At 44.6% G+C, this 21,963-nt stretch overlaps 1 protein-coding gene across 1 annotated transcript in view; it reads right to left on the bottom strand.

Moving 5' to 3' along the window:
• Positions 1–21,963, bottom strand: part of adamtsl5 (ADAMTS like 5) — a 44,298-nt gene that overhangs the window by 15,903 nt on the left and 6,432 nt on the right. Inside the window, exons 2-6 of the mRNA XM_069657964.1 lie at positions 14,064–14,139; positions 7,483–7,652; positions 7,277–7,337; positions 5,864–5,969; positions 3,954–4,081 (exon numbers count right to left, since the gene is read on the bottom strand). Of these exons, the coding sequence (XP_069514065.1) occupies positions 3,954–4,081; positions 5,864–5,969; positions 7,277–7,337; positions 7,483–7,652; positions 14,064–14,139 (541 nt within the window). The remainder of the gene's footprint in view (positions 1–3,953; positions 4,082–5,863; positions 5,970–7,276; positions 7,338–7,482; positions 7,653–14,063; positions 14,140–21,963) is intronic.

The following is a 21,963-nucleotide window of genomic DNA, read 5'->3' as shown; positions in this document are numbered from 1 at the left end:
CTCATGACCACAGGTGAGGGTTGGAACGTAGATCGATTGATAAATTGCGAGCTTCGCCTTAAGAGTCAGCTCCTTCTCCAACACGACAGTCCAGAACAAAGTCAATGCAGAAGTGCAAAAAACTGCAGTTCCTCGAGTGTCCACTTGAGGCTCCAGAAGCCAAGAAAATAACATTACGACAGGTTGAGGTGATTTTTTTATAACACACCCGTTTACCTTTGTAATCTCCTCCAGATACAGGGGTCAAATGTTCAAAGTAATGATGACATCATGTCTTTTTCCTGTACAGAGAAATAAATCAACTTTAATTCGCCAACAAATCCCGCCTTAAAGTACGACCGAGCGTCAAGGCCTTTGTTTGCCTTCAGGTGCCTTTGTGTGCTTTGAAATCAGATATAAATGTCAGGAAACCCCGCAGACCCACTGTGTCTGTGGTAAATTGTAGGGATCTCTGACAAGTCGAAGAATGATGAAGGCGTCGCAGCTACAGACGACTGCAGATAATGTTATGAAAACTACAGTTTAAAGTGCTTGAAACAGATTTATTTAACCTGCAGGTAAAACAGACGTAGGACATCTATCTGCGACTTTGCACCGTAGGTTATATGTGCCAGCATTCCTCTCTTGCCTTATCTGCAGCAGCCGTGTTGCTTATTGCTGCTCATTATACAAAGCAGACTGAAGTAGGCACCATGCATAGCTTCATGTTGTGCAGAAGAACAGGCAGATGAGGCAACAAACGCCCCCTTTTTATCTGCCTGAAGCAGGGGAAGCAGATAAACATTCGAACCACCTTTGCGATTGCCGATGTCTCTGACGGGAGCTTTAGGTTCTGAACATCTGTAGTTGTAAGTCTCTGTTGGAACTTGTTTCTTTGACATCATCTTGATCTGCAGCGCTCCGACTTCAACACATTTTCTGACAGTGCCCTGGCAACCTCTAACCTTTCTTCTTGTTTTGTCTCTGCTGCACAGTCTCCTTAAACCTCCTGCCATAACTCAACTCAGTCCACTCCGTCTCTTCTTCCACTATTTGCTTCTCCCCCGTCATTCGCTTCGTCTCACAAACGTTTACTTTGGGGAACTAAAAAGCCGGCTCAGGGTCTGTAAACGTTCAAATGCCAAAGCAAAGAGCACGCAGGATGAGCTGGACGGTTTATGGTGTGAGGAGAATCTCGTCCCGATAGATTACAGTGGCCGCTTTCTCTCCTCCAGCCTTCATCTCCCGCTCTGCAGAGAAATTCAATCAAGTGGGAGGTTCCCGGCAAGAGAGCAGCAATCTAGGGACCCTGTAATCAGCCCCTAAGCCCCTTAAAAACACAAAAACACTCCAAGCATCTGTGTGTGCACAACAGGAAATGAATCCTCGGTGACAGAGTAGCAGAGTGCACGAGGGCCCCAGTGAGGGAGCGGCCGCGGTCCTGCAGAACGCCACAAACACTCGAGCACGCAAGAAGAAGCATCACAGCTAACGTCACCTCGAGAGTGGACCGACTGACTTTTCCAGTCGTAAACATTCAGGGTGCGTTCAGCTGCTCAACTTCTTCTATGTGATTGGACTGAAGAAGTGCTCAATTACTGTAAATGTATCTTCAGTAAAATATGAACTGACAACAATTCTGAGAATATATCAACGATTGAGGTCATCAATTTAGCAGAAATGCAAAACATTCTCTGGATTCAGCTTCTCACATGAGAGGATTTATGGCTCTCTGACCAGGCAAGCAGCTAAAGGGATGTCAGCGTTTGTTGTTTGGTCCAGACTGAAATATATGAACATTTATTGGATGGATTTCTATCAAAGTTAGAGGAGAGGTTCCTCTTCTCGGCTGCACGGTGATGCAGTGGTTAGTGCTGTCGCCTCACAGCTAGAAGGTTCCTGGTTCGAATCCCTGTTCAGACGTAGTGGGTATTTCTGTGGAGTTTGTATGTTCTCCCCGTGCATGCGTGGGTTCCCTCCAGGTACTCCAGCTTCTCCCACCGTCCAATGACATGCTCCTTAGGTTCACTGGTGACTCTAAATTACCCGTAGGTGTGAATGTGAGGTGTGAAGGTCGTCTGTCTTTATGTGTCAGCCCTGTGATTGACAGGTGATTAGTCCTGGGCCCGTTTTCACAAACTTTGACTTTGACGATGGCTTACAAATAACAAAAATAGTCAGACCTCAAACAGACGTCTTAATTCATCCGATTCACAAAGCAGCACCTGACTATCTTAGGGCCCGATCAGACAAAGCACATTTAGCAGGCTGTAAAACGTGAGGCGCACCGCACCGCCTTTTCTGTTGAAGTCTACGGTTAAAAAAAGAGCAGCTCGCTTCGCCTTTTTTTTCTTCTGTTGTTAAGGCAACCACCGAATCACAGCTGTCATTAACCTAACCGTTATATTGTAAACTGACAGAAGGCCCGCCTCTTCTTTCAACCGATTGGACAATGAGAAAAAACTGCCATGATGTCAGGCGCTTTTTTTTAACTCGAGGCGCACAGAGTGGAAAAAACGTGAGGCGCCCTGTAACTCAAAAGCAGCGCGCCAAAAGCCTCTCATTGAAAACAATGACAAAAAAGCCCCCAGCTGCTAAAACACGTTCTGTCTGATCGGGCCCTAAAGCGACTATGATGCACTGAATTCTGGGTATATTAACTTTTTTCAAAACCAAAAAAAATGGCTTACTGAGTAACCACATCTTACCGCTCAGGTCCGTTGACCCCAGCAGAAAATGTTCAGCGAAGAGTGTAACAACAAAAAAAACTGATATGGCTGATAACGCCCAATGACAGCTGGAGTAGGCTCCAGCCCCCACACAAGCCTGAACAGAATCAGCAGAGAACACGCAAACTCCACAAAGAAAGGCCCCCAACTTGGATTCGAACCAGGAACCTTCTTCCTGTGAGGCGACAGAGCTAACCACTGCAGCTGAAGTGCTAAACAAATAAGGATTATTATTAAAGTACAGAAAAACCAAAAACCCACTTTGGTTTTAAATTGTTGGCCGGTAAAAAAAACTATTTGAAATCTTCCACTTCGCCACAGGAATCTTGAGCAGGATTTTTAGGATTTTACGGATAGTCATGAAACTGAAGTGTCTTGATTGATAATTAGCTGTGAAAGAGCCTCGATATGTACACACATACACACACACACACACACACACACACACACACACACACACAAACACACACACGCTGTGTCCAAACCAGGCATGTGTTGTGCAGTCCGATCTCCGTTTGTGACCTGCAGCTCTCCACACCAGCTGCACGCTGCATCTGCTTCCTGTTTCAGGCCCATTGCTGCTTTGACCTCAGTCTGAGCCCATAAATCCACTTATTTACACCACACGTTAGCACACACACACACACGCACACACACACACGCACACACACACATATAGACATATGTAAACACAGACACACATTAATCCCCGTGTTAGTGGTGTAAAAATAACCGTGTCTATAAGTGGTCACTCATGTAGCAGATGTGTCCACTGAGTATTACACATGCCTGTTGTTAAGCAACATGTGCTGCAGGACCAGAGGGACACGAGGTCGTTGCCAGCATTCCCCATCTGTGTGAGGGTGAGAGGGTGATAGGGGTGAGCAGGGAAGGGCTGGATGTGGGAGCTGGACTCTGGACTGTGTGCCGAGCAGAGCTGTAATGCTAACTGAAGGCTGCAGTCCACACTGATGAGTGCACCTTGGCCCTAACGCGCAGCATGGAGCTCACTTCTCCAGAGAGCTGCAGTCAGAGTGGTCAACATCACTTACACCACAACAGGGTGGGAGTGAAGAGAGAGGGAGGAACATCAGAGCTTCAGGAGCTGCGAGTCCAGCTGCTGCTGACTTAAGCTTCAGTTATGTATTTAAAAAAGACAAGTGACGCAACCATGCAGCTGGTAATGTCATAATATATCCATCTTTAGAAGAAGGAAGGAACACACAAAGCTCTGTTTCCACTCACCAGGCAGCGTCCGTTGACACACACCGCCCCGGGCTCCTTGTCGCAGGCTGTGCCGTCCAGCACTCGGCCAAAGTTGTAGTAGAAGTTGTGACCCAAGGCCAGGCAGCTCAGTTCACACGGGTTAGAGCCTGGCAGGGAAGAGCTCCAGTCAGTGGCTCATTAGTTTATTATTATGGGAGAGAAAAGGACAGGCAGGGAGGTGGCGGAGAGAAACAGGCTGCAGGTGGAGAACAATAACTGGGACAGAGCAGAGGAGGAGACGAAGATGAAAACTAAACAGGAGTCAAAGAGAAAAGTCATAACATCAACAATCCCGAGTGGATTAACACCCAGCAGGCCTCTCAGGGGACATGAGAGCAGAGGCAGCATGGAAAGTTACCACATGACTTGACAGTTACTAAAGTTACACAGGGGGGAGAAGAGCACAACAAACACACTCCCAAATTATATTTCCCTCCCCTCTGCACAGAAACTCTGGGCCTTTCTCAAACTGCTCCCTAAGCCCTCTCCCTGCACACTTCCCCTCCGTTTGCGCGCTCACACGGAGGCTCTGCCGCATTGAGTGCCGTCCAAAACCTCTGGGTGTGGAGTGGGTTGTTAAACCCTCCACCAGCGAGTCTGCACCCATGCTGACTGACTGATTTTAGGGATGCACGATATGGCAACTTTTACCAACCTGTTATTGAGCGTCTTCTAACTTTTTCTTTTATCTGTTGGTTTGACGGGTTGTCTGTGAAGGACAAAAAGGGTCTAAATGACATTGTCAGAGTTTGCTGCAAGATGATTGGAGCCAACAAGACGACCTTTGCCCCCTTTGGAGGGAGCACGTAGTCTAGAAAGCAGAAGGAGTAATCTGTCAACCTGACCTTATCCTATCAAGGGTTTCCCACTTGTGCCCTCAGGCAAGCGATGTTACGAGCCGGCATGGGAAACAAACAGATATGATAACTCCTTCTTTTCTTCTGCCATCAAACAGTTTGAATGGATAATCAGACTGGGAAAGTTTATTGTTTCTGTTCAGCATCCCGTGACTTGTTGTTGTTGTTGTTGTTGCCTGACTGGGACGTCAGCCACTTTATCTGTTCCATCTATTTATTTTTCTTTTATTCTCTTTATGAATGGATGAGGTTGTGAAAATGAACTGCCCTCTGGGACTAATTAGTATTCTGCATCTGAATATTATCGGCACGTTATCAGTATCTGCAGATTATGGCTTGAAAATGACATCGGCAGATATGTCACTTTGCCTAATATATCAGTATCGAAATCGGCATATCAGATATCGGTAAAAAATCCAATATCATGCATCCCTACATGAAACCATGGCAACACAAACTTCCTGTCTCTGCCGGAGTGAGGGGGGTCGCTCCACGCTCTATTTAATCCCTTCACTTTAATGACAGGTGCTCCGTTCAGCTGTGAGTGTGACGTCAGAGGGAGTTCACTCAGAGGGAGTGGGGAGGGTCCGCTTTGGAAAAGGCCCCCTGTGTGTCGAAGCACTGACTTAGGAGGCCGGCTTGCTGAGGGTGTTGCTGCGCTCGTCATTAGTTAAAAAATTGTCTTTAATACTTCCTGCAGAGTGATGGGACTCACGGTAGATCTGAGTGTATATCCATAACATTTACTACATCAATATTGTATTATACAATAACATCAACATGTGGTTGAAAAACTGCCAACCCCCAAATAACTTAAGAAGACAATATTATAACATTTATATTTATATACAATGTTTAAGATATTTTGTTTCTAATTTCTCCTCAACCACAGTTCACCCTTTGTCCTGTATCTTTCCAGATCTATCGACTGAATAAAAACATTTTTGTAAACAATAAATGCAGGTATGTCTTGTCCAGTCCCTTGAACCCAGCAGCTCTCGGGTCCTCAGCAGCTGACAGACAGTGACTCACCTCCATGAAAGGTGGTCCATTTGAAGGAGGTTCCAGCCACTAACGGTCTGTCGTTGAAGGCAGCACACTGCATCTCTCTGAAATCCTCAGAGCTGGGGGGACAATCCTGCGCACACACACACATAAAAACAAACGTTGTATTGCATAGTGCGAGTCATGAGTCAATCGTTCATAACGAACAACTCTTTTTACTGACTCGGGAGTCACGAGTCCTCACCTCCACTAACTCGTTCACTGACTCGCCCCTCAGACCCGCTACTAGCTACTGCGAGCTGTGAATTTGAGGTGAGACCACCGTCTAAGCCTCGCCGTGTGAGAAAAACAACCACTTTGTCGCCTGTTTCAACTCAGTACTCTCTCCCACAGTCCAGCGCCCGGAGCTCGCTCCCTGCGCTGAGCTGAAGGTCTGACTCGAGTTACACGAATCACTCACTGAAACACTCACACAGTCAGTACCCGCTCTCCCAACACCGCAGCGCACAAAAGCACTTTCTCCGCACACAATCATTGGAAAATAAGCGTCACAAACCGCACGAGATGACTCGCTTTACTATCAGAAATCGATCAGAGGGTCTAGAAGAGCTGCAGGATGAAATTTAATCACCATTAATGTTAGCGGAGTACTAAATCGGAAGTTAGCCCGATCGAGCGACAGAAGTCTCTAGCGCACGTGGGCGCTTGGACCAGTGGGGGATTCAAGCTCTGGGTAACTGACTCAAGTGACTCGTACAAACTCGAGTTAGTAAAAAGAGTCGAACCTCCCATGTCTACACCTTTGCATTCATTCCCTGGAGGTAATCTCACACTGAACCATAACAGATAAACCATCAAATTTCAAGAAGGTGATTCTTTCCACTCTTCCACGAGTGCATTTCAAGCATGACAGACAAACATGTTTAAACTCACTTTTATACTCGTTTTTACTCCGTTCTAACTCTAAGTATCTGAACTTGTTGAGTAAAGGACGTGTGCACTTTTGTAACTTCTGATGATGAATCACGGCAGAGAGAGAAGTTGAGGACTTCATGCACTGGAAGCTCTGAGTACAAACTGGCCCATGCACACACATTCAAGCTTGCTTAAACACGCTGCAACACATCTGTGTGACTGGCTTTCTAAACACACACACACAGACCAACGTGTCTGACACACAGCCGCTGACCTCACAGCACGTTTCTAACACAATAGCAGGTCTGATACCTGTTGAATTCCCGATTTCGGTGAACAGGTTCATGAACACACGGGTTAATGTGTCAGTGAAATTCCATATCACGCCCTGAGAGCCGACGGCTGTTTCCCCTGAACACACCTTCATGACTAACTTGTACAGCAAACATCGGCCATTGTTCTAAAATATCTGAATCCAAAGTTGTTTTTTTTCATACAGTGTGAAAAGCTCTCTGCTGGAATGACCTTGGTGTTGCAGATCTTGTACTGTCTGGGATCTCCTGCACATGGTCCACCGACCGGGTTCCTGGGATACAGAAAAAGAAGACATTTATTGGTCTGACCCTGTAGATGTTGTACATCACCATGGACACAATGCATTAATGTAGATGTAGTTAAACATTGCATTAGGGTTTAATTCCAGCCTATATACAGTCCCTGAGTGGATTTACCTGGTAATACAGGTGCGCGTCCTCACGGAGGCTCCGCTCCCACAGCTACGTGAGCAGACAGACCAGCCGCTCCACGCTGCCCACTCGTTCTTGTAGTGCAGCTGCCGCCGGGAACGAGCCGGACGCCCCGACGAGGCGTCATCAGAGGGACCCCAGGCAGAAATCCAGGACTGAGAAAACAAAAGAGAGAAACCTTAATACCTCAAACACCTCAAAGTCAACAAACATTTATCTTCTTACTTTTTAAAAACTGACACCTTGAGCTACATTTGTTTGGGCCTGAGCACTGATCGAGGCAAGAACCCTGTTTGAATGAGAGGAATGATTTTACTTTGAGGGGGTCTAAAGATGCAGGAAAACAAAATACACTTTGCACATGGGTCACAAGTGGTAAAAGTGGTAAAACCTTTATCTCAACCGCTTATCCTGTTCTGGAGCCAATCCCAGCTGTCATTGGGTGAGAGGCGGGGTACACTCTGGACTGGTCGCCAGTCAATCACAGGGCTGACACACAGAGTCAGACAACCTTTCGCACTCACACCCACACCTACGGGCAGTTTAGAGTCACCACTGAACCTAACGAGCATGTATGTGGACTACAGGAGCATGCCTGAGCCCACGCATGCACGGGGAGAAACATGCAAACTCCGCACAGAAAGGCCAACTTTGTCCAAACCGGGGTTTGAAGCAGTGACCTTCTAGCTGTGAGGCGACACTATGCCTCATGCCGTGTGTGCGCTGCAGGTGTAGCTGCTAAAAGTGAACATTCTGCCGCACGTCCGCTCTGTTAATGGTTCGTTTATGTAGCCACAGTGTTAACGTGCACCAGGTCGAGGTGCCGCTTATAGCAGGGATACCGGTACCTTTGCTGAAATGTCAACATCATGATGCAGATTTGTAAAAAGTCAAAATGAAGCTTTGTCAGGTCTGTCCTCAAGAGGAGAAGAAAACTACTTTTAAAATGCTCGTTTGTTGAACGGAGGTGGGATCGATCTGATGCATTCGAGGAAGTTGGGAAATGTGAACGGAAATTAATCTCAAGTTGAATTTTAGATCTAGCTTAGAGCTTTAATACTGATCCAAAAAGAACCAGGTACTCGAAAAAAACAGCGCAAACAGAGCGGATCAGAACAATCAGGATTCATACTAAAATATGACCACATGTAGGGAGGGAGGGAACGGCCTGTCTCTAACATAAGCCTGCTTCATATCAAAGCCTGGTACTCTCTGCAGCTGAGGTAAATAAAGGCCCCGCCCACTATTTGAGAATTTACAGTACTCTCACTCAACTGATCGCCTGCCTCGATCATCCCGCCAACATTGTCTGTGTCTGCAGCAGCGTCTCGTGCATGTTAACAGTTTACAGGCAGGTGACACAGACTCTGCAGCTCAGCGGTCAGTTCGCTCTGTGCGCTCATGAAGAGCTGCACTGATGTGACGTCAGACGGACTTTCGATGGAAAACGAGAAACTGGCGATGTAGAATCTTTTTTGAATCATCATCAAAGTAAAATATTCACAATATTAACACTTTTCAGTTATTAAAGAGATTAAAGTGATTGATCTTTTCTAATAGTCCGTGTGACAGCGAACACTGAAATCTACAGGAACACCTCTACCCTCTGCTCTCGATCACTCTGCAGCATCACTTTGCACTGTTGGCCTGCATGTTCAAAGCTGTCAGGTAGCAACTGGCAACTGTCAGCAGCTCACAATCCCTGCGTGTGCATGTGTGTGTGTGTGTGTATGTGTGTGTGAGAAAGAGAGAGAGAGAGAGAGGGACTACAGTGTTGGCAGAATGATGGAATATCATTTATGAAAGGTAAAAAGTGTGTTGGAGGGAGGTATGTGTGACGCCTAACAACACCCACATTATTTATAGCCTTGAATCCAACAGGCTGATGAATCTATTCAGAGTACATGGTATAAAAAAAAACCTTGTGAGCCTGGCGGATCAGGATCATCAGAGCCAAACAATAAAAGTGATTAGAGAAATCTCAATGGCGCTCCTCAAACACATTCCAGAGGGTTTTTTTTCTTTCCCTGGAGGAGGACTGAAACTGGCAGCGTTCCCAAACAGTTTCTCGTACGGCAGCTGGCTCACACTTACTTTTAACTCTTCACACACACATTCAAAAACTGCTTCAGTCACCGTTCTTACAGGAAGGGCTGAAGGCATCTGGAGTATCTGATGTAGAAGCCAGAATAACACTCACTTATTTATATGCAGATATGCAGCAGGACAATCTGTGTGATCAGATACACTGATCAGGAGAGGTGCAGAGTTAGTTTGATGTCTCTGTCATGTTTTGCACTTGATTTATTGTGTTGGCAGTGAAAGAAATCAGAGCTCTTTTTCCCCGTTCGCTGAATTAGTCTGTAAACTGACAGCTGTAAAAACTTACCGAAGCTAACGGGGATGTGATGAGAGAGTCTCATGTTTTATTTCTTAGCAAATTATTTGGAGAATTAATAAACCATTCAAATGTTTCCAATCAATTAATACACTGAACATTTTAGCATTAGAATCGTAGACTGTATCAAAAGATGGACGACATGACAGCTCCCTAAAAGTGGAGCCAAACCCTCTCTATCACCCCCTGCTGACTGGCTGCAGTATAGCTCATAAAGCCATAAAGCCTCCTCCGTGTTAACAGATGGGACATGAGTCAAACTATAAAATCAAAATACATTCATTATAGTTAGTTCTTATCATGCTGATTTATGTCCAAGTGTTCATTTTTCTGACAACTTCATTTTTAATTAGTTATTTGATGCTGTCAAAATGATGATTGACAGCTCTGTTGACAAATACGGCTCCTGCAGCCGATCTGTTCCTGATTAGCAGAGTGGAGGACGAACGGGGAGAGGAGACGTACCTAAACAGTAGTGAAGTTTTAATACCTGTGAACGTTAACCTCAGACCAACACAAGAAGCTGTTCTGCTGTTTAACACGCCAGCAAGTCGGATCCTTGCTGTTTTTTCGGTAAGTTAAGTGTGTGTTTTGTTTAGTGGAAGTGGCTACAGCGGCTCCACCCGCCGATCTCTACTGTGCAGACTCTGGCTCCAAATGACGTCACCATCGCAAGATGGCTGCGCCTATCACAGGGGCTGTTTTAGCATCACTTTCGTACAATGAGAGCACATGGAGACACGTCGTCCATCTATATATACAGCCACTGATTAGAACGAACAGAAAATTATATTCTGACAGACAAAGGTCAATAATTTAGTGGGTAGCTCTATATAGAGCTGCACGATATATTGTTGCAATTGCAGCACATGTGCAATAGTCACATCCCAGGACAAATAAAGTGAAACACGTCGAGCTGCTACGTCATTGTTGCTCATGCAAAACGAAAAGTCATCAGTTTTTTGTTTTTTTTTGTTAAAATAAAAATAAAATAAACTTTAAAGTTCCAATAATTACAAGTATGATTGTTAATTGTTTATGTTTACACGAAAACACGTGTTTCTGTAGTTACAACAGGAGAATGACTGCCTCGACCTGACTGAGGCTTTCTGACTCATGGAATAGAATTGGTCAGACATGCGCACACACATACACACACACACACGTACACGCACACACACTCAGCTGACAGTGACCTGTGTTTTGACTCCCCATCATTTTCCATGGCAGGGTCACCTAAGGTTGCCCTCATTAGTGTTACCGCTGGCCAAATTAGCGTTGATAACAGTTGGAGATGTGGTGGGCCGACATTCTAGATTAATGAAAGTGACTTTTGACCTTTGCAATGCGCCCTTCCCCCGCCAGCCCAGGAGCAGGAAAAAGCTCTTCTGGTTGAAAAGCTAGGTGCATACAGTGATGGTGACAGTGAGAAACAGAAGGACTTGAAGGTGAGGAGTCAAAGTCCCCACGCTGCATACACCTGTATGTATTAGGGATGGGGACGAATACTCGAGTACTCGTTGACGTCATTATTCGAGTAACGTTACACTACTCGCGCATGTGTTGTTTTCTGCTAAAGTAGTCTAACTCGGTTACATGCACCATGTCAGCCGTGAGCAGGAAAAGTGACGTCTGGAAGCACTTTGACAATAAAGACGACGATAACGTGCTGTGCAAGATATGTGCTGTTAAACTTAGAAATACTAGTTCAATGCTTTAACACGCGCTTAAAGCACAAGGAGAAGCCAGCGCAGACAGACAACAGGCAGTCTCACATCACATCATTTGCTAGCCCTGTTAGCAGACTTTGTGATGATGAAACCAGAGTGGAGAAGCTTAGCCTGCTAATAACGAACATGGTGACTGGAGATATGCTCCCAGTAAGTGTTGTGGAAGGAGAAGGCTTCTGTGAGCTGATGGCGTTTGTTGAGCTGGAGTACAAGCCACCATCAGGCCAGACAACAGCTACGAGAGCAGACAACATGCAAGGTTACATGTGAAGCAACACAGAAGAGAAGTTTATACAGTCTGCTACCGCTGTGACGTTTGACAACGAAATGTTACAACGTTAATTGAAGGGGCTGTTAAGGTTGTTCAGTGCTTTTTGAAATTACACTTGCTTTCTGTTGTTTGCAATTTATTTACATTAATGTGAAAGTGTTAATGTTCTCTTACAGGCATACAGCCTACTACTTCTGGGCCGGGAGGTCCCGCCTTGAACTGGCTGTGTAAAAAGGTGCTATTGAGAAATAAAAGGACTTGCATGAAAGAGTCACAGTCCCAAAATCGTGTAATACACCTGTATGTATGTGATCAGATTCCTTGAGTGTAAAGTCGGCCTCTTGTCTGTTAGCTGACCAGCTCTCTCAGTCTGCAGACAGCTGGAAACACTTTCCACCTTTAAGTCAACAAGATAACAACAGGTGAAGTCTACCTGATGTACTGTGACATTGTAATGAGGAAGATGTCTGGAGAGCAAGAGATTGTTTTTAAACTCCTTGAAACACTCTGGTTAAGGGGATGGCGTGCAGGAGGAGGGGAAGGACCGGTTTTTAATGATGACTGCTTTTGCGCTGATATCAATACATCTGGAAGCATCCGCAAAATAGACAAAAGAAAAGTAACATAGAGGCGGAAAAATAGAGTTTCAAACAGCTACCTTTAGCACATGTCACATATCGGTTCAACTGACTTGAACACAGAGTAAGTACCAGGTGGTTGCTATGTTAAAGTCCGTTTAAAGCCTCGTCCAACTAATTTGCACACTGGATACTTTCAGGAGTGCAGTGCATGTGAGACGGGCTTTAGACAACCAGCTCGCAGCGTTGTATTTTCCATTTCTTGATCCGTTCTGTCTATTTGTCTTGTTTTCATCTCTCCCTGACCAGATGTGGACATCGGAGACGCTGTCAGTGCAGCTGAGTTGATGACTTAATGCAGAAAATGTTTCAGCAATCTAAAACAGCTTGTAAACAGTGGCACGTCTTCTTCTGAAATGACACCGGTGGAGTGACTCTCTACTTTTCCTGACAACAATGGAAAACTGATCTTAAGTGTGTCGACCCTTCACTACATTCCTGTTTTATGTTTGTGGTATAGCCTATCTCTGTCTGTGTCTGGTTATTCCAGCCGGGCCTCGGGGGAAGTTGAGGGGGGCGTCTGCCTGACAACAAGACAAAGAGTGATAAAAGATGGACTGCGGTCGGAGGAGTAAAGGTGGTGCAGCAGCAAACCGAGAGGATGCAGTCTTGTAGGAACATTACTATTTCCAAGACACGAAGAGAAACACGCTGAAAAACAATCCAATCAGTGAGCCTGCAGACCTCAGGGACCCGCTCACATCTGATGCTGGTCAAAGGCCTGGGATCGGTTTATTATCTAAATGAGCTGGATTTTCCTCTTTGGAACCTGAGAGCAGGATTTTTCTCGGAGCAAATTAGCCTAATCACTGCGTTTAACTCTGTCAAACGTAAGAAAAATAAGACACAGCGTCAGGAGAAAGTGAGGAGGTTGTGGGAAATGGCCTCGGGCCCTGACAGGCTCCTGTGTGTGAATCCAGCACGGTGCACTATTAGCTCTAGCTATTAGCTCTGTGTATTTGCACAACCCGACACAGGAGTGAACATCATGGCTGCCCACTGATTTGCTGTGTTCAACTGAATTCCTTAAAAATCTATTCTGTAAAGTTAAGGATGTTTTTTCTTTTACTTTATTTCATAAAACGTTATGAACCCTTGAAAACAGACTTCTCACATGCACTAATGCTGCCTAATGCTAATATTGATTTGTGTTGCTGAATATGTAAATAGGTGATTATTAGCAACACACAAAAACGTTCTAATATTGTCACAGTGATGATGCATTTAAGTGTTTTGTTTATTTCAGACTTCTTAGTTTGAGTGAGGAGTGCTCGGTGTGTTTTAGTTCTCCCCTCCCCCTCTTGTGCCCCAAGTCCAGCTCAAGTTGAACCTTTTTACCTGCCTGCCGCCTTTCGTTACACCTGTTCTCCCCATCTCCAGGATTTTAACTTGATCGCTTAGTTATAATTGGCTATTAAAACATGATTTGAAGGAGCTGTGTTTGACAATCAATCCATCACAGAGAGAGGTGTTGACACGAGGCAGGGGCCATGCAGTGACTTGCGTTGAAGCAGGCGGGTGGGACTTACACTCTGCGGGGACGACAGGCAGACGGGAGTGACCAGCAGCAGGACAAAGGTCAGGGCCTGGCACAGACTCAGCTTCCTGGAGACACAGAGAGAAACATACACTGTCAGACATGTGGCGTGCTGTTTCACATATCATACACACGCAGGAACACGCAGATGAAGAAGTAGTCGTTACAGTAGAGGTGTTTGAGGAGGAGAAGACAAGACAAGAGAGGAAACAGCACAGGTCTTTAGGTCATTGATAATATCCACAAATAAGCTGCCAGACTGCTGTGAACCCCTGTGGAGAGGAGCCAAGGTCAGGAATGCCCCCCCATCCAGAAAGTATCATTAATTCCCACTGCCCACTCCCCCCCCAATATACCCCCACCCCAACAGTGTCTTATTAACTCTCACACAACCAGAGAGGGAGGGACCGCCTGCCTGACTGAACCCCGACGCTGAACACCGACAACTCTCCCGACACTTCCCCCGTCTATCTGTTGACCTTTGTTACATAAAAGGAAGCTAGAAAACCAGCGTCGCCTGCTGTGTGTGCATGAAGCTGTTTTAAATTCCCTAATGATCCCTGTTAGGATGGCCGAGTGGTGATTAAGGCTAAAAAGTTCCAGTGAAAAAAATCCAAGGATCCCGTGCAGCAATATTTACAGAGCAGGCCTGGGCGCAAAAGAAAAGAAAATAATATTATAAAACAAAATGAAAACAAAGAAACGATGACTCTACAGGCCCCGACGCCTGTGCTCCTGCAGCTCACGCTCTCTCTGCTTCACTTCAGCTGCGTCGAGGCCTCCAGCGTCCGTTTTATAAGTGCTGGTTGGTACCAAGAGTCAATCTTCACTTAAAAATCAATTAACTGTAAGGAAATAAATACACAGCCGGCTACATAAGCAACCATATGCAGTAACAATATACAGCCGAACAAACATATTTGAGTTAAGTTATTATTCAAAATGCATTTAAATAACATTTCTTATTTCAACCAATCAATACACCCCCCCACCTCTACCAAACGTGGAGCCTTCCACCGGGAACACACACTTTTAAGCCAACGGCATGCTTCCCTCCTGTTTGGCAGTTCCTGGTCTGAACAATGGAGTGTAAGCATGGCAGAGGACGAATAGGTAACAAACAAATGTATACATGACAAACGTGTTTAACACTCAGTGAAATACTTTTGTCATAAAATGGTCTTAGTTTGTTCTTTTCTTGTTATTCAGTCAGTGTATATCATGCTATGCTAACACTTAGCACAGACCTCCCAGCCGGCTTGATGTTATTAATCATGAGAGGAGCTGTGTGGCATCATTTCTGTTTGCACCTCACTCTAGAGCCATGGTTCTCTCAGCGGGTTGCGAATGTTTGCTGGGGAAAAAAATGTATGCTTATTTTGAAGGACTTGGGTTTCCTATGACGTGCGTGCAGTAGTAGTGTAGTTTATTCACACTCTGATCGGGTAATCCCAGCTACAGTTACACTGTTGAAACCCAATGGGCCCAACAGTAGTTGCATTATTGTTGCAGTTTGCATATTTCTTTAGAGGGAATATTTTCCCCTAATGCACAGCCACCATTTTGGTTTACTATTATACTGTTGTATTTTGGGATGCTTCATTCTGTCTCAGGTCCAAACTGCACCATTTTTCATTAAATATATTTGAATGATTGAAAGAAATCTGAGGTGGTGGTGGGTCCTGAGGCAAGAACAGTTGAGAAGGACAACTGCAGAGGACAGGGGGCTGGTTCATGACAATCATAATATATCTGGTAGCACCAGCTCGCATTAAGTTCAAACTCAGCCCAGTGTCTACATGTTTTGAGAAGACATTTCACTGGACATAAAGTAAGCATATGAGTCCAGGCTAATTAATCAACATTATCTTTTCTCTGGATTACGATGAATATCACAGGGAATACCAAGAAAATAAATCTCTTTTTTTTTTCTTTAACAGATACTGACAGACAACTTTCAGCGCAAGACGTATGTGGTATTAAAACCTGAAACCTATTTTGAACTCATGGGAACTTTCAATTTGAAAATGTAGTTATATAGTTTTAAACAAAAAATAAAAATAATGTTGTTACTGTTAATTTGCAAAACAGCTCATGTGCCAGCCTAGCAGCAACTGTTAGTAAGTTAGTCTCTACTTCAATGACTGTAGTGATTGTTTTAGTTACGTCTCTTCTGGCCGTTCGTCCTCCACTCTGCTAATCCGGAACAGATCGGCTGCAGGAGCTGGATTTGGCAACAGAGCTGTCAATCATCATTTTTACAGCATCAAATAACTAATTAAAAGTAAACTTGTCAGAAAAAACTTGGACATAAATCAGCATGATAAGAACTAACTATAATGACAGAAACCATGTTTGAGAAAAATGTATTTGCCGTGTGATATGATTTTATAGTTTGACTCATGTCCCATCTGTTAACATGGAGGAGGCGGGCTTTATGAGCTATACTGCAGCCAGTCAGCAGGGGGCGACAGAGAGGGTTTGGCTTCACTTTTAGGGAGCTGTCATGTCGTCCATCTTTTTATACAGTCTGTCGTTTAAGAGCGTCACATTTATGCATGACAGACTGGTTTAAATAAACCAACACAGTGAGCCTTTCTGAAGTGCTACCAGATAACATCTACTGTATGTAGTGTTTGCTTTACAAGCTACCTCGTCTCCTTTTCTCTGTCTCCTCTTTTCTTGTTCTGATTCATCAAAGGACAAGAGCTTTTTCTGAGAAGTGCGCTTGATTCTTGGAAAGCCCCTCTCTTTGATTGCTTCCTGGCACTGCTTGGCTGACAGCAGCAGCGTGTCACCGGTTTAAGGATCTGTTCGTGATGGGATGTGTCCGTTTCATCGAGTAAACGTACACGACGCGTGCATGTGGAAAGTTACAGCAACTTAATCTTCTCTATTTCATTTGCTCCTGACCTTCTCTCCCACGTCTCACTTCTTCCTCCGTCAGCTTCCACTCTGTCTATCGTTTATCTCTCTCCATCTGTTCCATCTCTTTTATCTCCACCGTGGCCGTAAACACCGAGCTGCTCCGTTGCTTTTGGAGCTGGTTTCTGGCTCCGTGACAGGTCAGTAGTTGCCCTGTCCAATTAAACGATACATATCTCTCCCTCACACTCGGCTGAGCGGCCCTTCCCTTCTGCGACCTCGGCTCCCGTCCTGGCCTTACATGGGGGAATTTATATCAGTGGAACAAGGAAGGTCACGAGGACCGGCGGGCAGTGAGCTCATAAATCACGATTGAAGTAAGAGGGCTTCTCATTTTCTCACAGACTTTATCTCACTTCCAGCGTCTCAGCGGCATAACCAAAGGAGCGGGTGTGTTTGTAAGATAAACCGCCTTCATCTTTTCACCAAGTACTTAACATTATTTTCGTCACTATGAGGGTTTATTGTTTCTACAAGTGGGCTCTTGTGTTGATGTGTCAAGCCATTGCAACTATCATCAAGTCTGCATAAAGTTTTATTAGTGTTGAATCACATGGTAACATAGTTCAAGTCCATCAAAATAATACTATGATAATAATAGAAAACGGAAACTTGATATATATTGAAAGGAAGTGTGTGTGTGTGTGTGTGTGTGTGTGTGTGTGTGTGTGTGTGTGTGCGTGTGTGTGTGCGTGCGTGCGTGCGTGTGTGTGCTTGAGTTACGTGAGTTGTAGTCGGGGATCAGAGCAGTGGAAGAGCAAAGCGTGTGCTCTGTAGCTTTCAGATACAACAGAAAGAATACAGTTTAAGCTGCATGTGTAAATATTAAAGCCTCCTGCGCTCCTGTGTCTTCTTGCTTCTTGCTGCTGGTGTATTAAAGTGACGAGAGTCAGCCCTGAAGCTAGCTACGACTTCAGCCCTGGAGCAGAACAACGAGTCTCCCCTGTGCTTTCTGACTCTGATCGGAACGCTGAAGCAGGAAAGGTTAACACAAGACGGTTGGACTCACACAAAATACATGTAAAACAGTCTGTTATGATGTTAAATATATATGAACCTGATTTTAAGAGCAGAATGTATTTCTTTATCTTTAAAGCTCCTGTGAGGAGTCTTAAGCTGTTAATTAAACAAACTGAAATAGTATTTAAAAAAAGATTACTGATGCCTCCTTATGGCCGACAAAAGCAAACGGCACCATCACAGCTATCTTTAATGCCTGTCATCACTGACACCACGTTGGTCAGACGGAGCGATTAACAGCACACTGCCGAACAGCCGGTTTACATTTAACATGGTACAGATTCATACAGATGAGGAGTTATTTTTTAAATGTGTTAAAAGAAAAGAAACCAAGATCAGATTTTTCATTAGAAAACATTATTTACATATATCATTCACAATGGATTATTAGGGCCATTAAAAAAAAAAGAAAAAAGGAGCCAGAGAAGAAGAAATGTATTTGAGATTAGTCGTACATTTGCCAGAAAGATACGGCAAATTTAACAGATTATAAAGACATAAACTTGCAAGGAAAAAAAACTAGTAAAATCATGTTTATAGGAGCCTTTCTGAGGTCGGGGGTCACGGCCCCCTCCCTCTGATTCACCTGTCTCTCTTCTCTGCCCTGTTGGCTCTGCTGCTCACACAGGCAGCTTCACACGGAGCTCGGAGCAGATTCAGCCTTTTCTCTACAGAAGCAGACGGAGGAGAAAGACTGAGCGACATTTCTATGCTCCCCGTTTGCCCCAGGGGTTACCATCACACATGATAGTTACCCTACGACCTCATGACGGAGACTAACAGGAAACAAACCTGCATTACAGATAAAAAATATACAAAACTACTTCAAATCAGTTTGGCTTTAAGTACAGCTCTAAATCTTTTTTTCTGGCAAATTTACGACTTCAATCTCATAATTTTCAGTTCCTCAAAGTAGCTTTAATTAATATATTTATATTTATGATTTATTTAAGATTCATGTGTAATGTTACATGTTTCCTTGTGTGATTAAACAACAGACTATGGTTCCTTTCAAGCTCGATTTTTAACATCTTTCAGCTCATTGTTTACAGTGTGTTACTTGTTGTTTTGGGTACACGTTCAAAGGTCATTTGTAAAGTTGTGTTTTGGCCCAGTAGTCGGTAAGGTAGATGTTTCCCCCTGGGAGTTGGAGAACAAGATGGGGCAGAAAGGAGAGTGTATGATGGACAACGGGCAGGCAGACACACAAAACTCCAGATGAATCGTGCTTTTCCTTTTGCGGTTAATAGTTCTGTTAATAGGCAACTTGCCGTAAACTCACGTTTGCCAAAACAACTTGATAAAATAATGTGTGTCAACGTTGATCTGTTGACCAGAAATAAGTTATTGCTGCTTTTAAAACTTGGATGAAAGAACGTCTCCAAACTTCTTCTGTTCAAACAAAGAGCTGCTCTGCTCTGCTCTGTGTTTAACATACGTTCAGATTTCATACAGGCAAAATGATCCGACTTGTGTTGAGTCTTTCACATGGATGAAGTCGTTTCTCTCAGTTTCACTTGATCTTTGGCTTCACTTCTTGCACATGAAAAGACAGCAGCTCCGGTCACTGACTGATTGGCCCCCTCCCTGCAGGGGCCCTTAAAGAGGTGAGCAGGGGTCAGGCCGCCTCCTCCTGCTCTCATTAAGCCTATAGCAGCACATTAGTGAATAGCTCCGGGGCAGGGAGGGAAACGGCTTTAATCAATACGAGACTTGTTGTTTATTTTGACTGACATCAGTCGCAGCCATGACTGAGGAAGAGGAAAAACACGGGCCCCACCTGAAAACAAAACACGGAGTACGCTAATGATCAAATAGGTTCAGAATAAGACTGAAGCGATCACGCCAGTGAGCTTTTATATGGATGTGGCTGTAAATATATGTCGCATAGAAGAAAACTGTTGTTTACAGTTTACAGAGATCTTCTGTTGTTTGTCTGTTGGTTAGCAGGACTTCTTGTGAAATTCTCTGCAGATTTTATTTTTAAAAAATGCACAAAGATGTGAAACAAAAGTCGATGAATCGATTAGTTAGTTAACAGAAATTAAACCGTTTTGATAATCGTTGGATCATTTGAGTAGCTGCTGCTAAAAATCTTTCCAGCTTCTCAAATGTTTTTTATTTTGTCTTTTTCTCCAATTCTATCTCATTAAACTGAAAAAGGAAACAAGAGACCCACTCGGACACAAAGGCCCAATCCCAACCTCCACCCTAAAGCCTAACAGAACCCTCATGGACTTCAATGACGTCAGACCAATGACTGTATATATAGATGGACGACGCGTCTCCATCTGCTCTCACTGTACGAAAGTGATGCCAAAACAGCCCCTGTGATAGGCGCTGCCATCTTGTGATGCTGACGTCATTTGGAGCCAGAGTCTGCGCAGTAGAGATCGGCAGGTGGCGCCGCCGTAGCCACTTCTGCTAACCAAAACACACACTAAAAAAACAACAAGTATCCTGCACGCCGGCGTGTTTAACAGCAGAACAGCATCATATAACTAATCAAAAATAAACTTGTCAGAAACACTTGGACAAAAATCAGCATGATAAGAACTAACTATAATGTTTGAGAAAAATGTATTTGACGTGTGTTTTGATTTTATAGTTTGACTCATGTCCCATTTGTTAACATGGAGGAGGCGGGCTTCATGACCTGTACTGCAGCCAGTCAGCAGGGGGCGACAGAGAGGGTTTGGCTTCACTTTTGGGGAGCTGTCGTGTCGTCCATCTTTTTGTACAGTCTATGATTCCAACAGATGGTGATATCACGCTGCCTGCTACAAACCAATGCAGGAAACATAACGAGCCAAGCCGATGTTAACCTTCAGCATCCCGACTGCAGTCAGAAAGCACAGCAGAGGCTTATGATTGTTCTGCTCCAGGGCTGACGCTGTCGCTCGCTTCAGGGCTAACTCCATCACTTTAATACGCCAGCAGCATGCCTGAACTGTACGTCAGTTCTGTTGTTTATAAAGCTACCGGTCACTCTTTTCTCCGCTCTTCCGCTGCTCCGGTCCCCCACACTTCACGTAACTTGTACACACACACACTTGACTTTACTTTAATATAATTTGAACGAATTCAGCGTGATATGGAATTCGTTTGAACTTTATTTTTGGGAGGAGTGACCCCTACTGCTTTCTGATTAAGTTTCAGACACTCTGATTCTTTCATAATGGAAGTCACAAACAAAACCTCATCAACATTGAACAAAGTGCAATCTGTCCACATACAGAAAGCCACCGTGACCCCCACCCAGCCTCGCCCGCAGAGGTTAAAGAGGCTCCGGTTTCCACCCTCATTTATAAACTCTCTGTAACGACTGAACTTTGCTTGAACACACCCTGACAGACAGGTAGCTCCCACGTTCCAACCCTGCACAAATAAACACTTCCATGCTGTTATCATTCAATTATTCAATTACAATCGCGGAGTGTGCTGCAGGTGAGAATGTGTTCTTTGACCTCAGCAAGGTGAGAGTCAAGTCAAGGTACGTCCTCTGTGTGCCCTCAGTCTGAGTGTTTCTGCACGGTGACCTACAGGCGTCGTTTCTTTAACAACGGTCTTCACAGCCACCCAGTTGGGAAAAGCCATACGTCTTCCAACCAGGGGCCGGTCTTAACCTTTGACCCTGCCTGAGATTTAGCTGTGACCCACCCAGAGTTTGGGCGAGCCTTGTGGAGGGTCTGATGGTTATATGGAGCACGCTGTTGAATGAATTGACACAACCCTGAACAGATGTTCAGTGTGAGGGCTCGGTGTTCAGGCCTGACCTCTGAATCTGAATTGACTATGAATGAGGAAACAACAATCGAGCACTCGGAGGCCTCTGTCGGCACGCAGAGACAAAAACGAGCCCCTTTGAACAGCAGTGGACGGTCTTTGTGCTTCAGCAGCTGCTCCACTTAAAGACATAATAAAACATTTAAAAAAATAAATGAAAT

This window comes from Semicossyphus pulcher, unplaced genomic scaffold, assembly GCF_022749685.1.
Source record: "Semicossyphus pulcher isolate SPU_LCO1_2020_fin unplaced genomic scaffold, fSemPul1.0.p SCAF_1, whole genome shotgun sequence".
NCBI lineage: Eukaryota > Metazoa > Chordata > Actinopteri > Labriformes > Labridae > Semicossyphus > Semicossyphus pulcher.
This window is presented reverse-complemented; position numbering and strand designations above follow the sequence as displayed.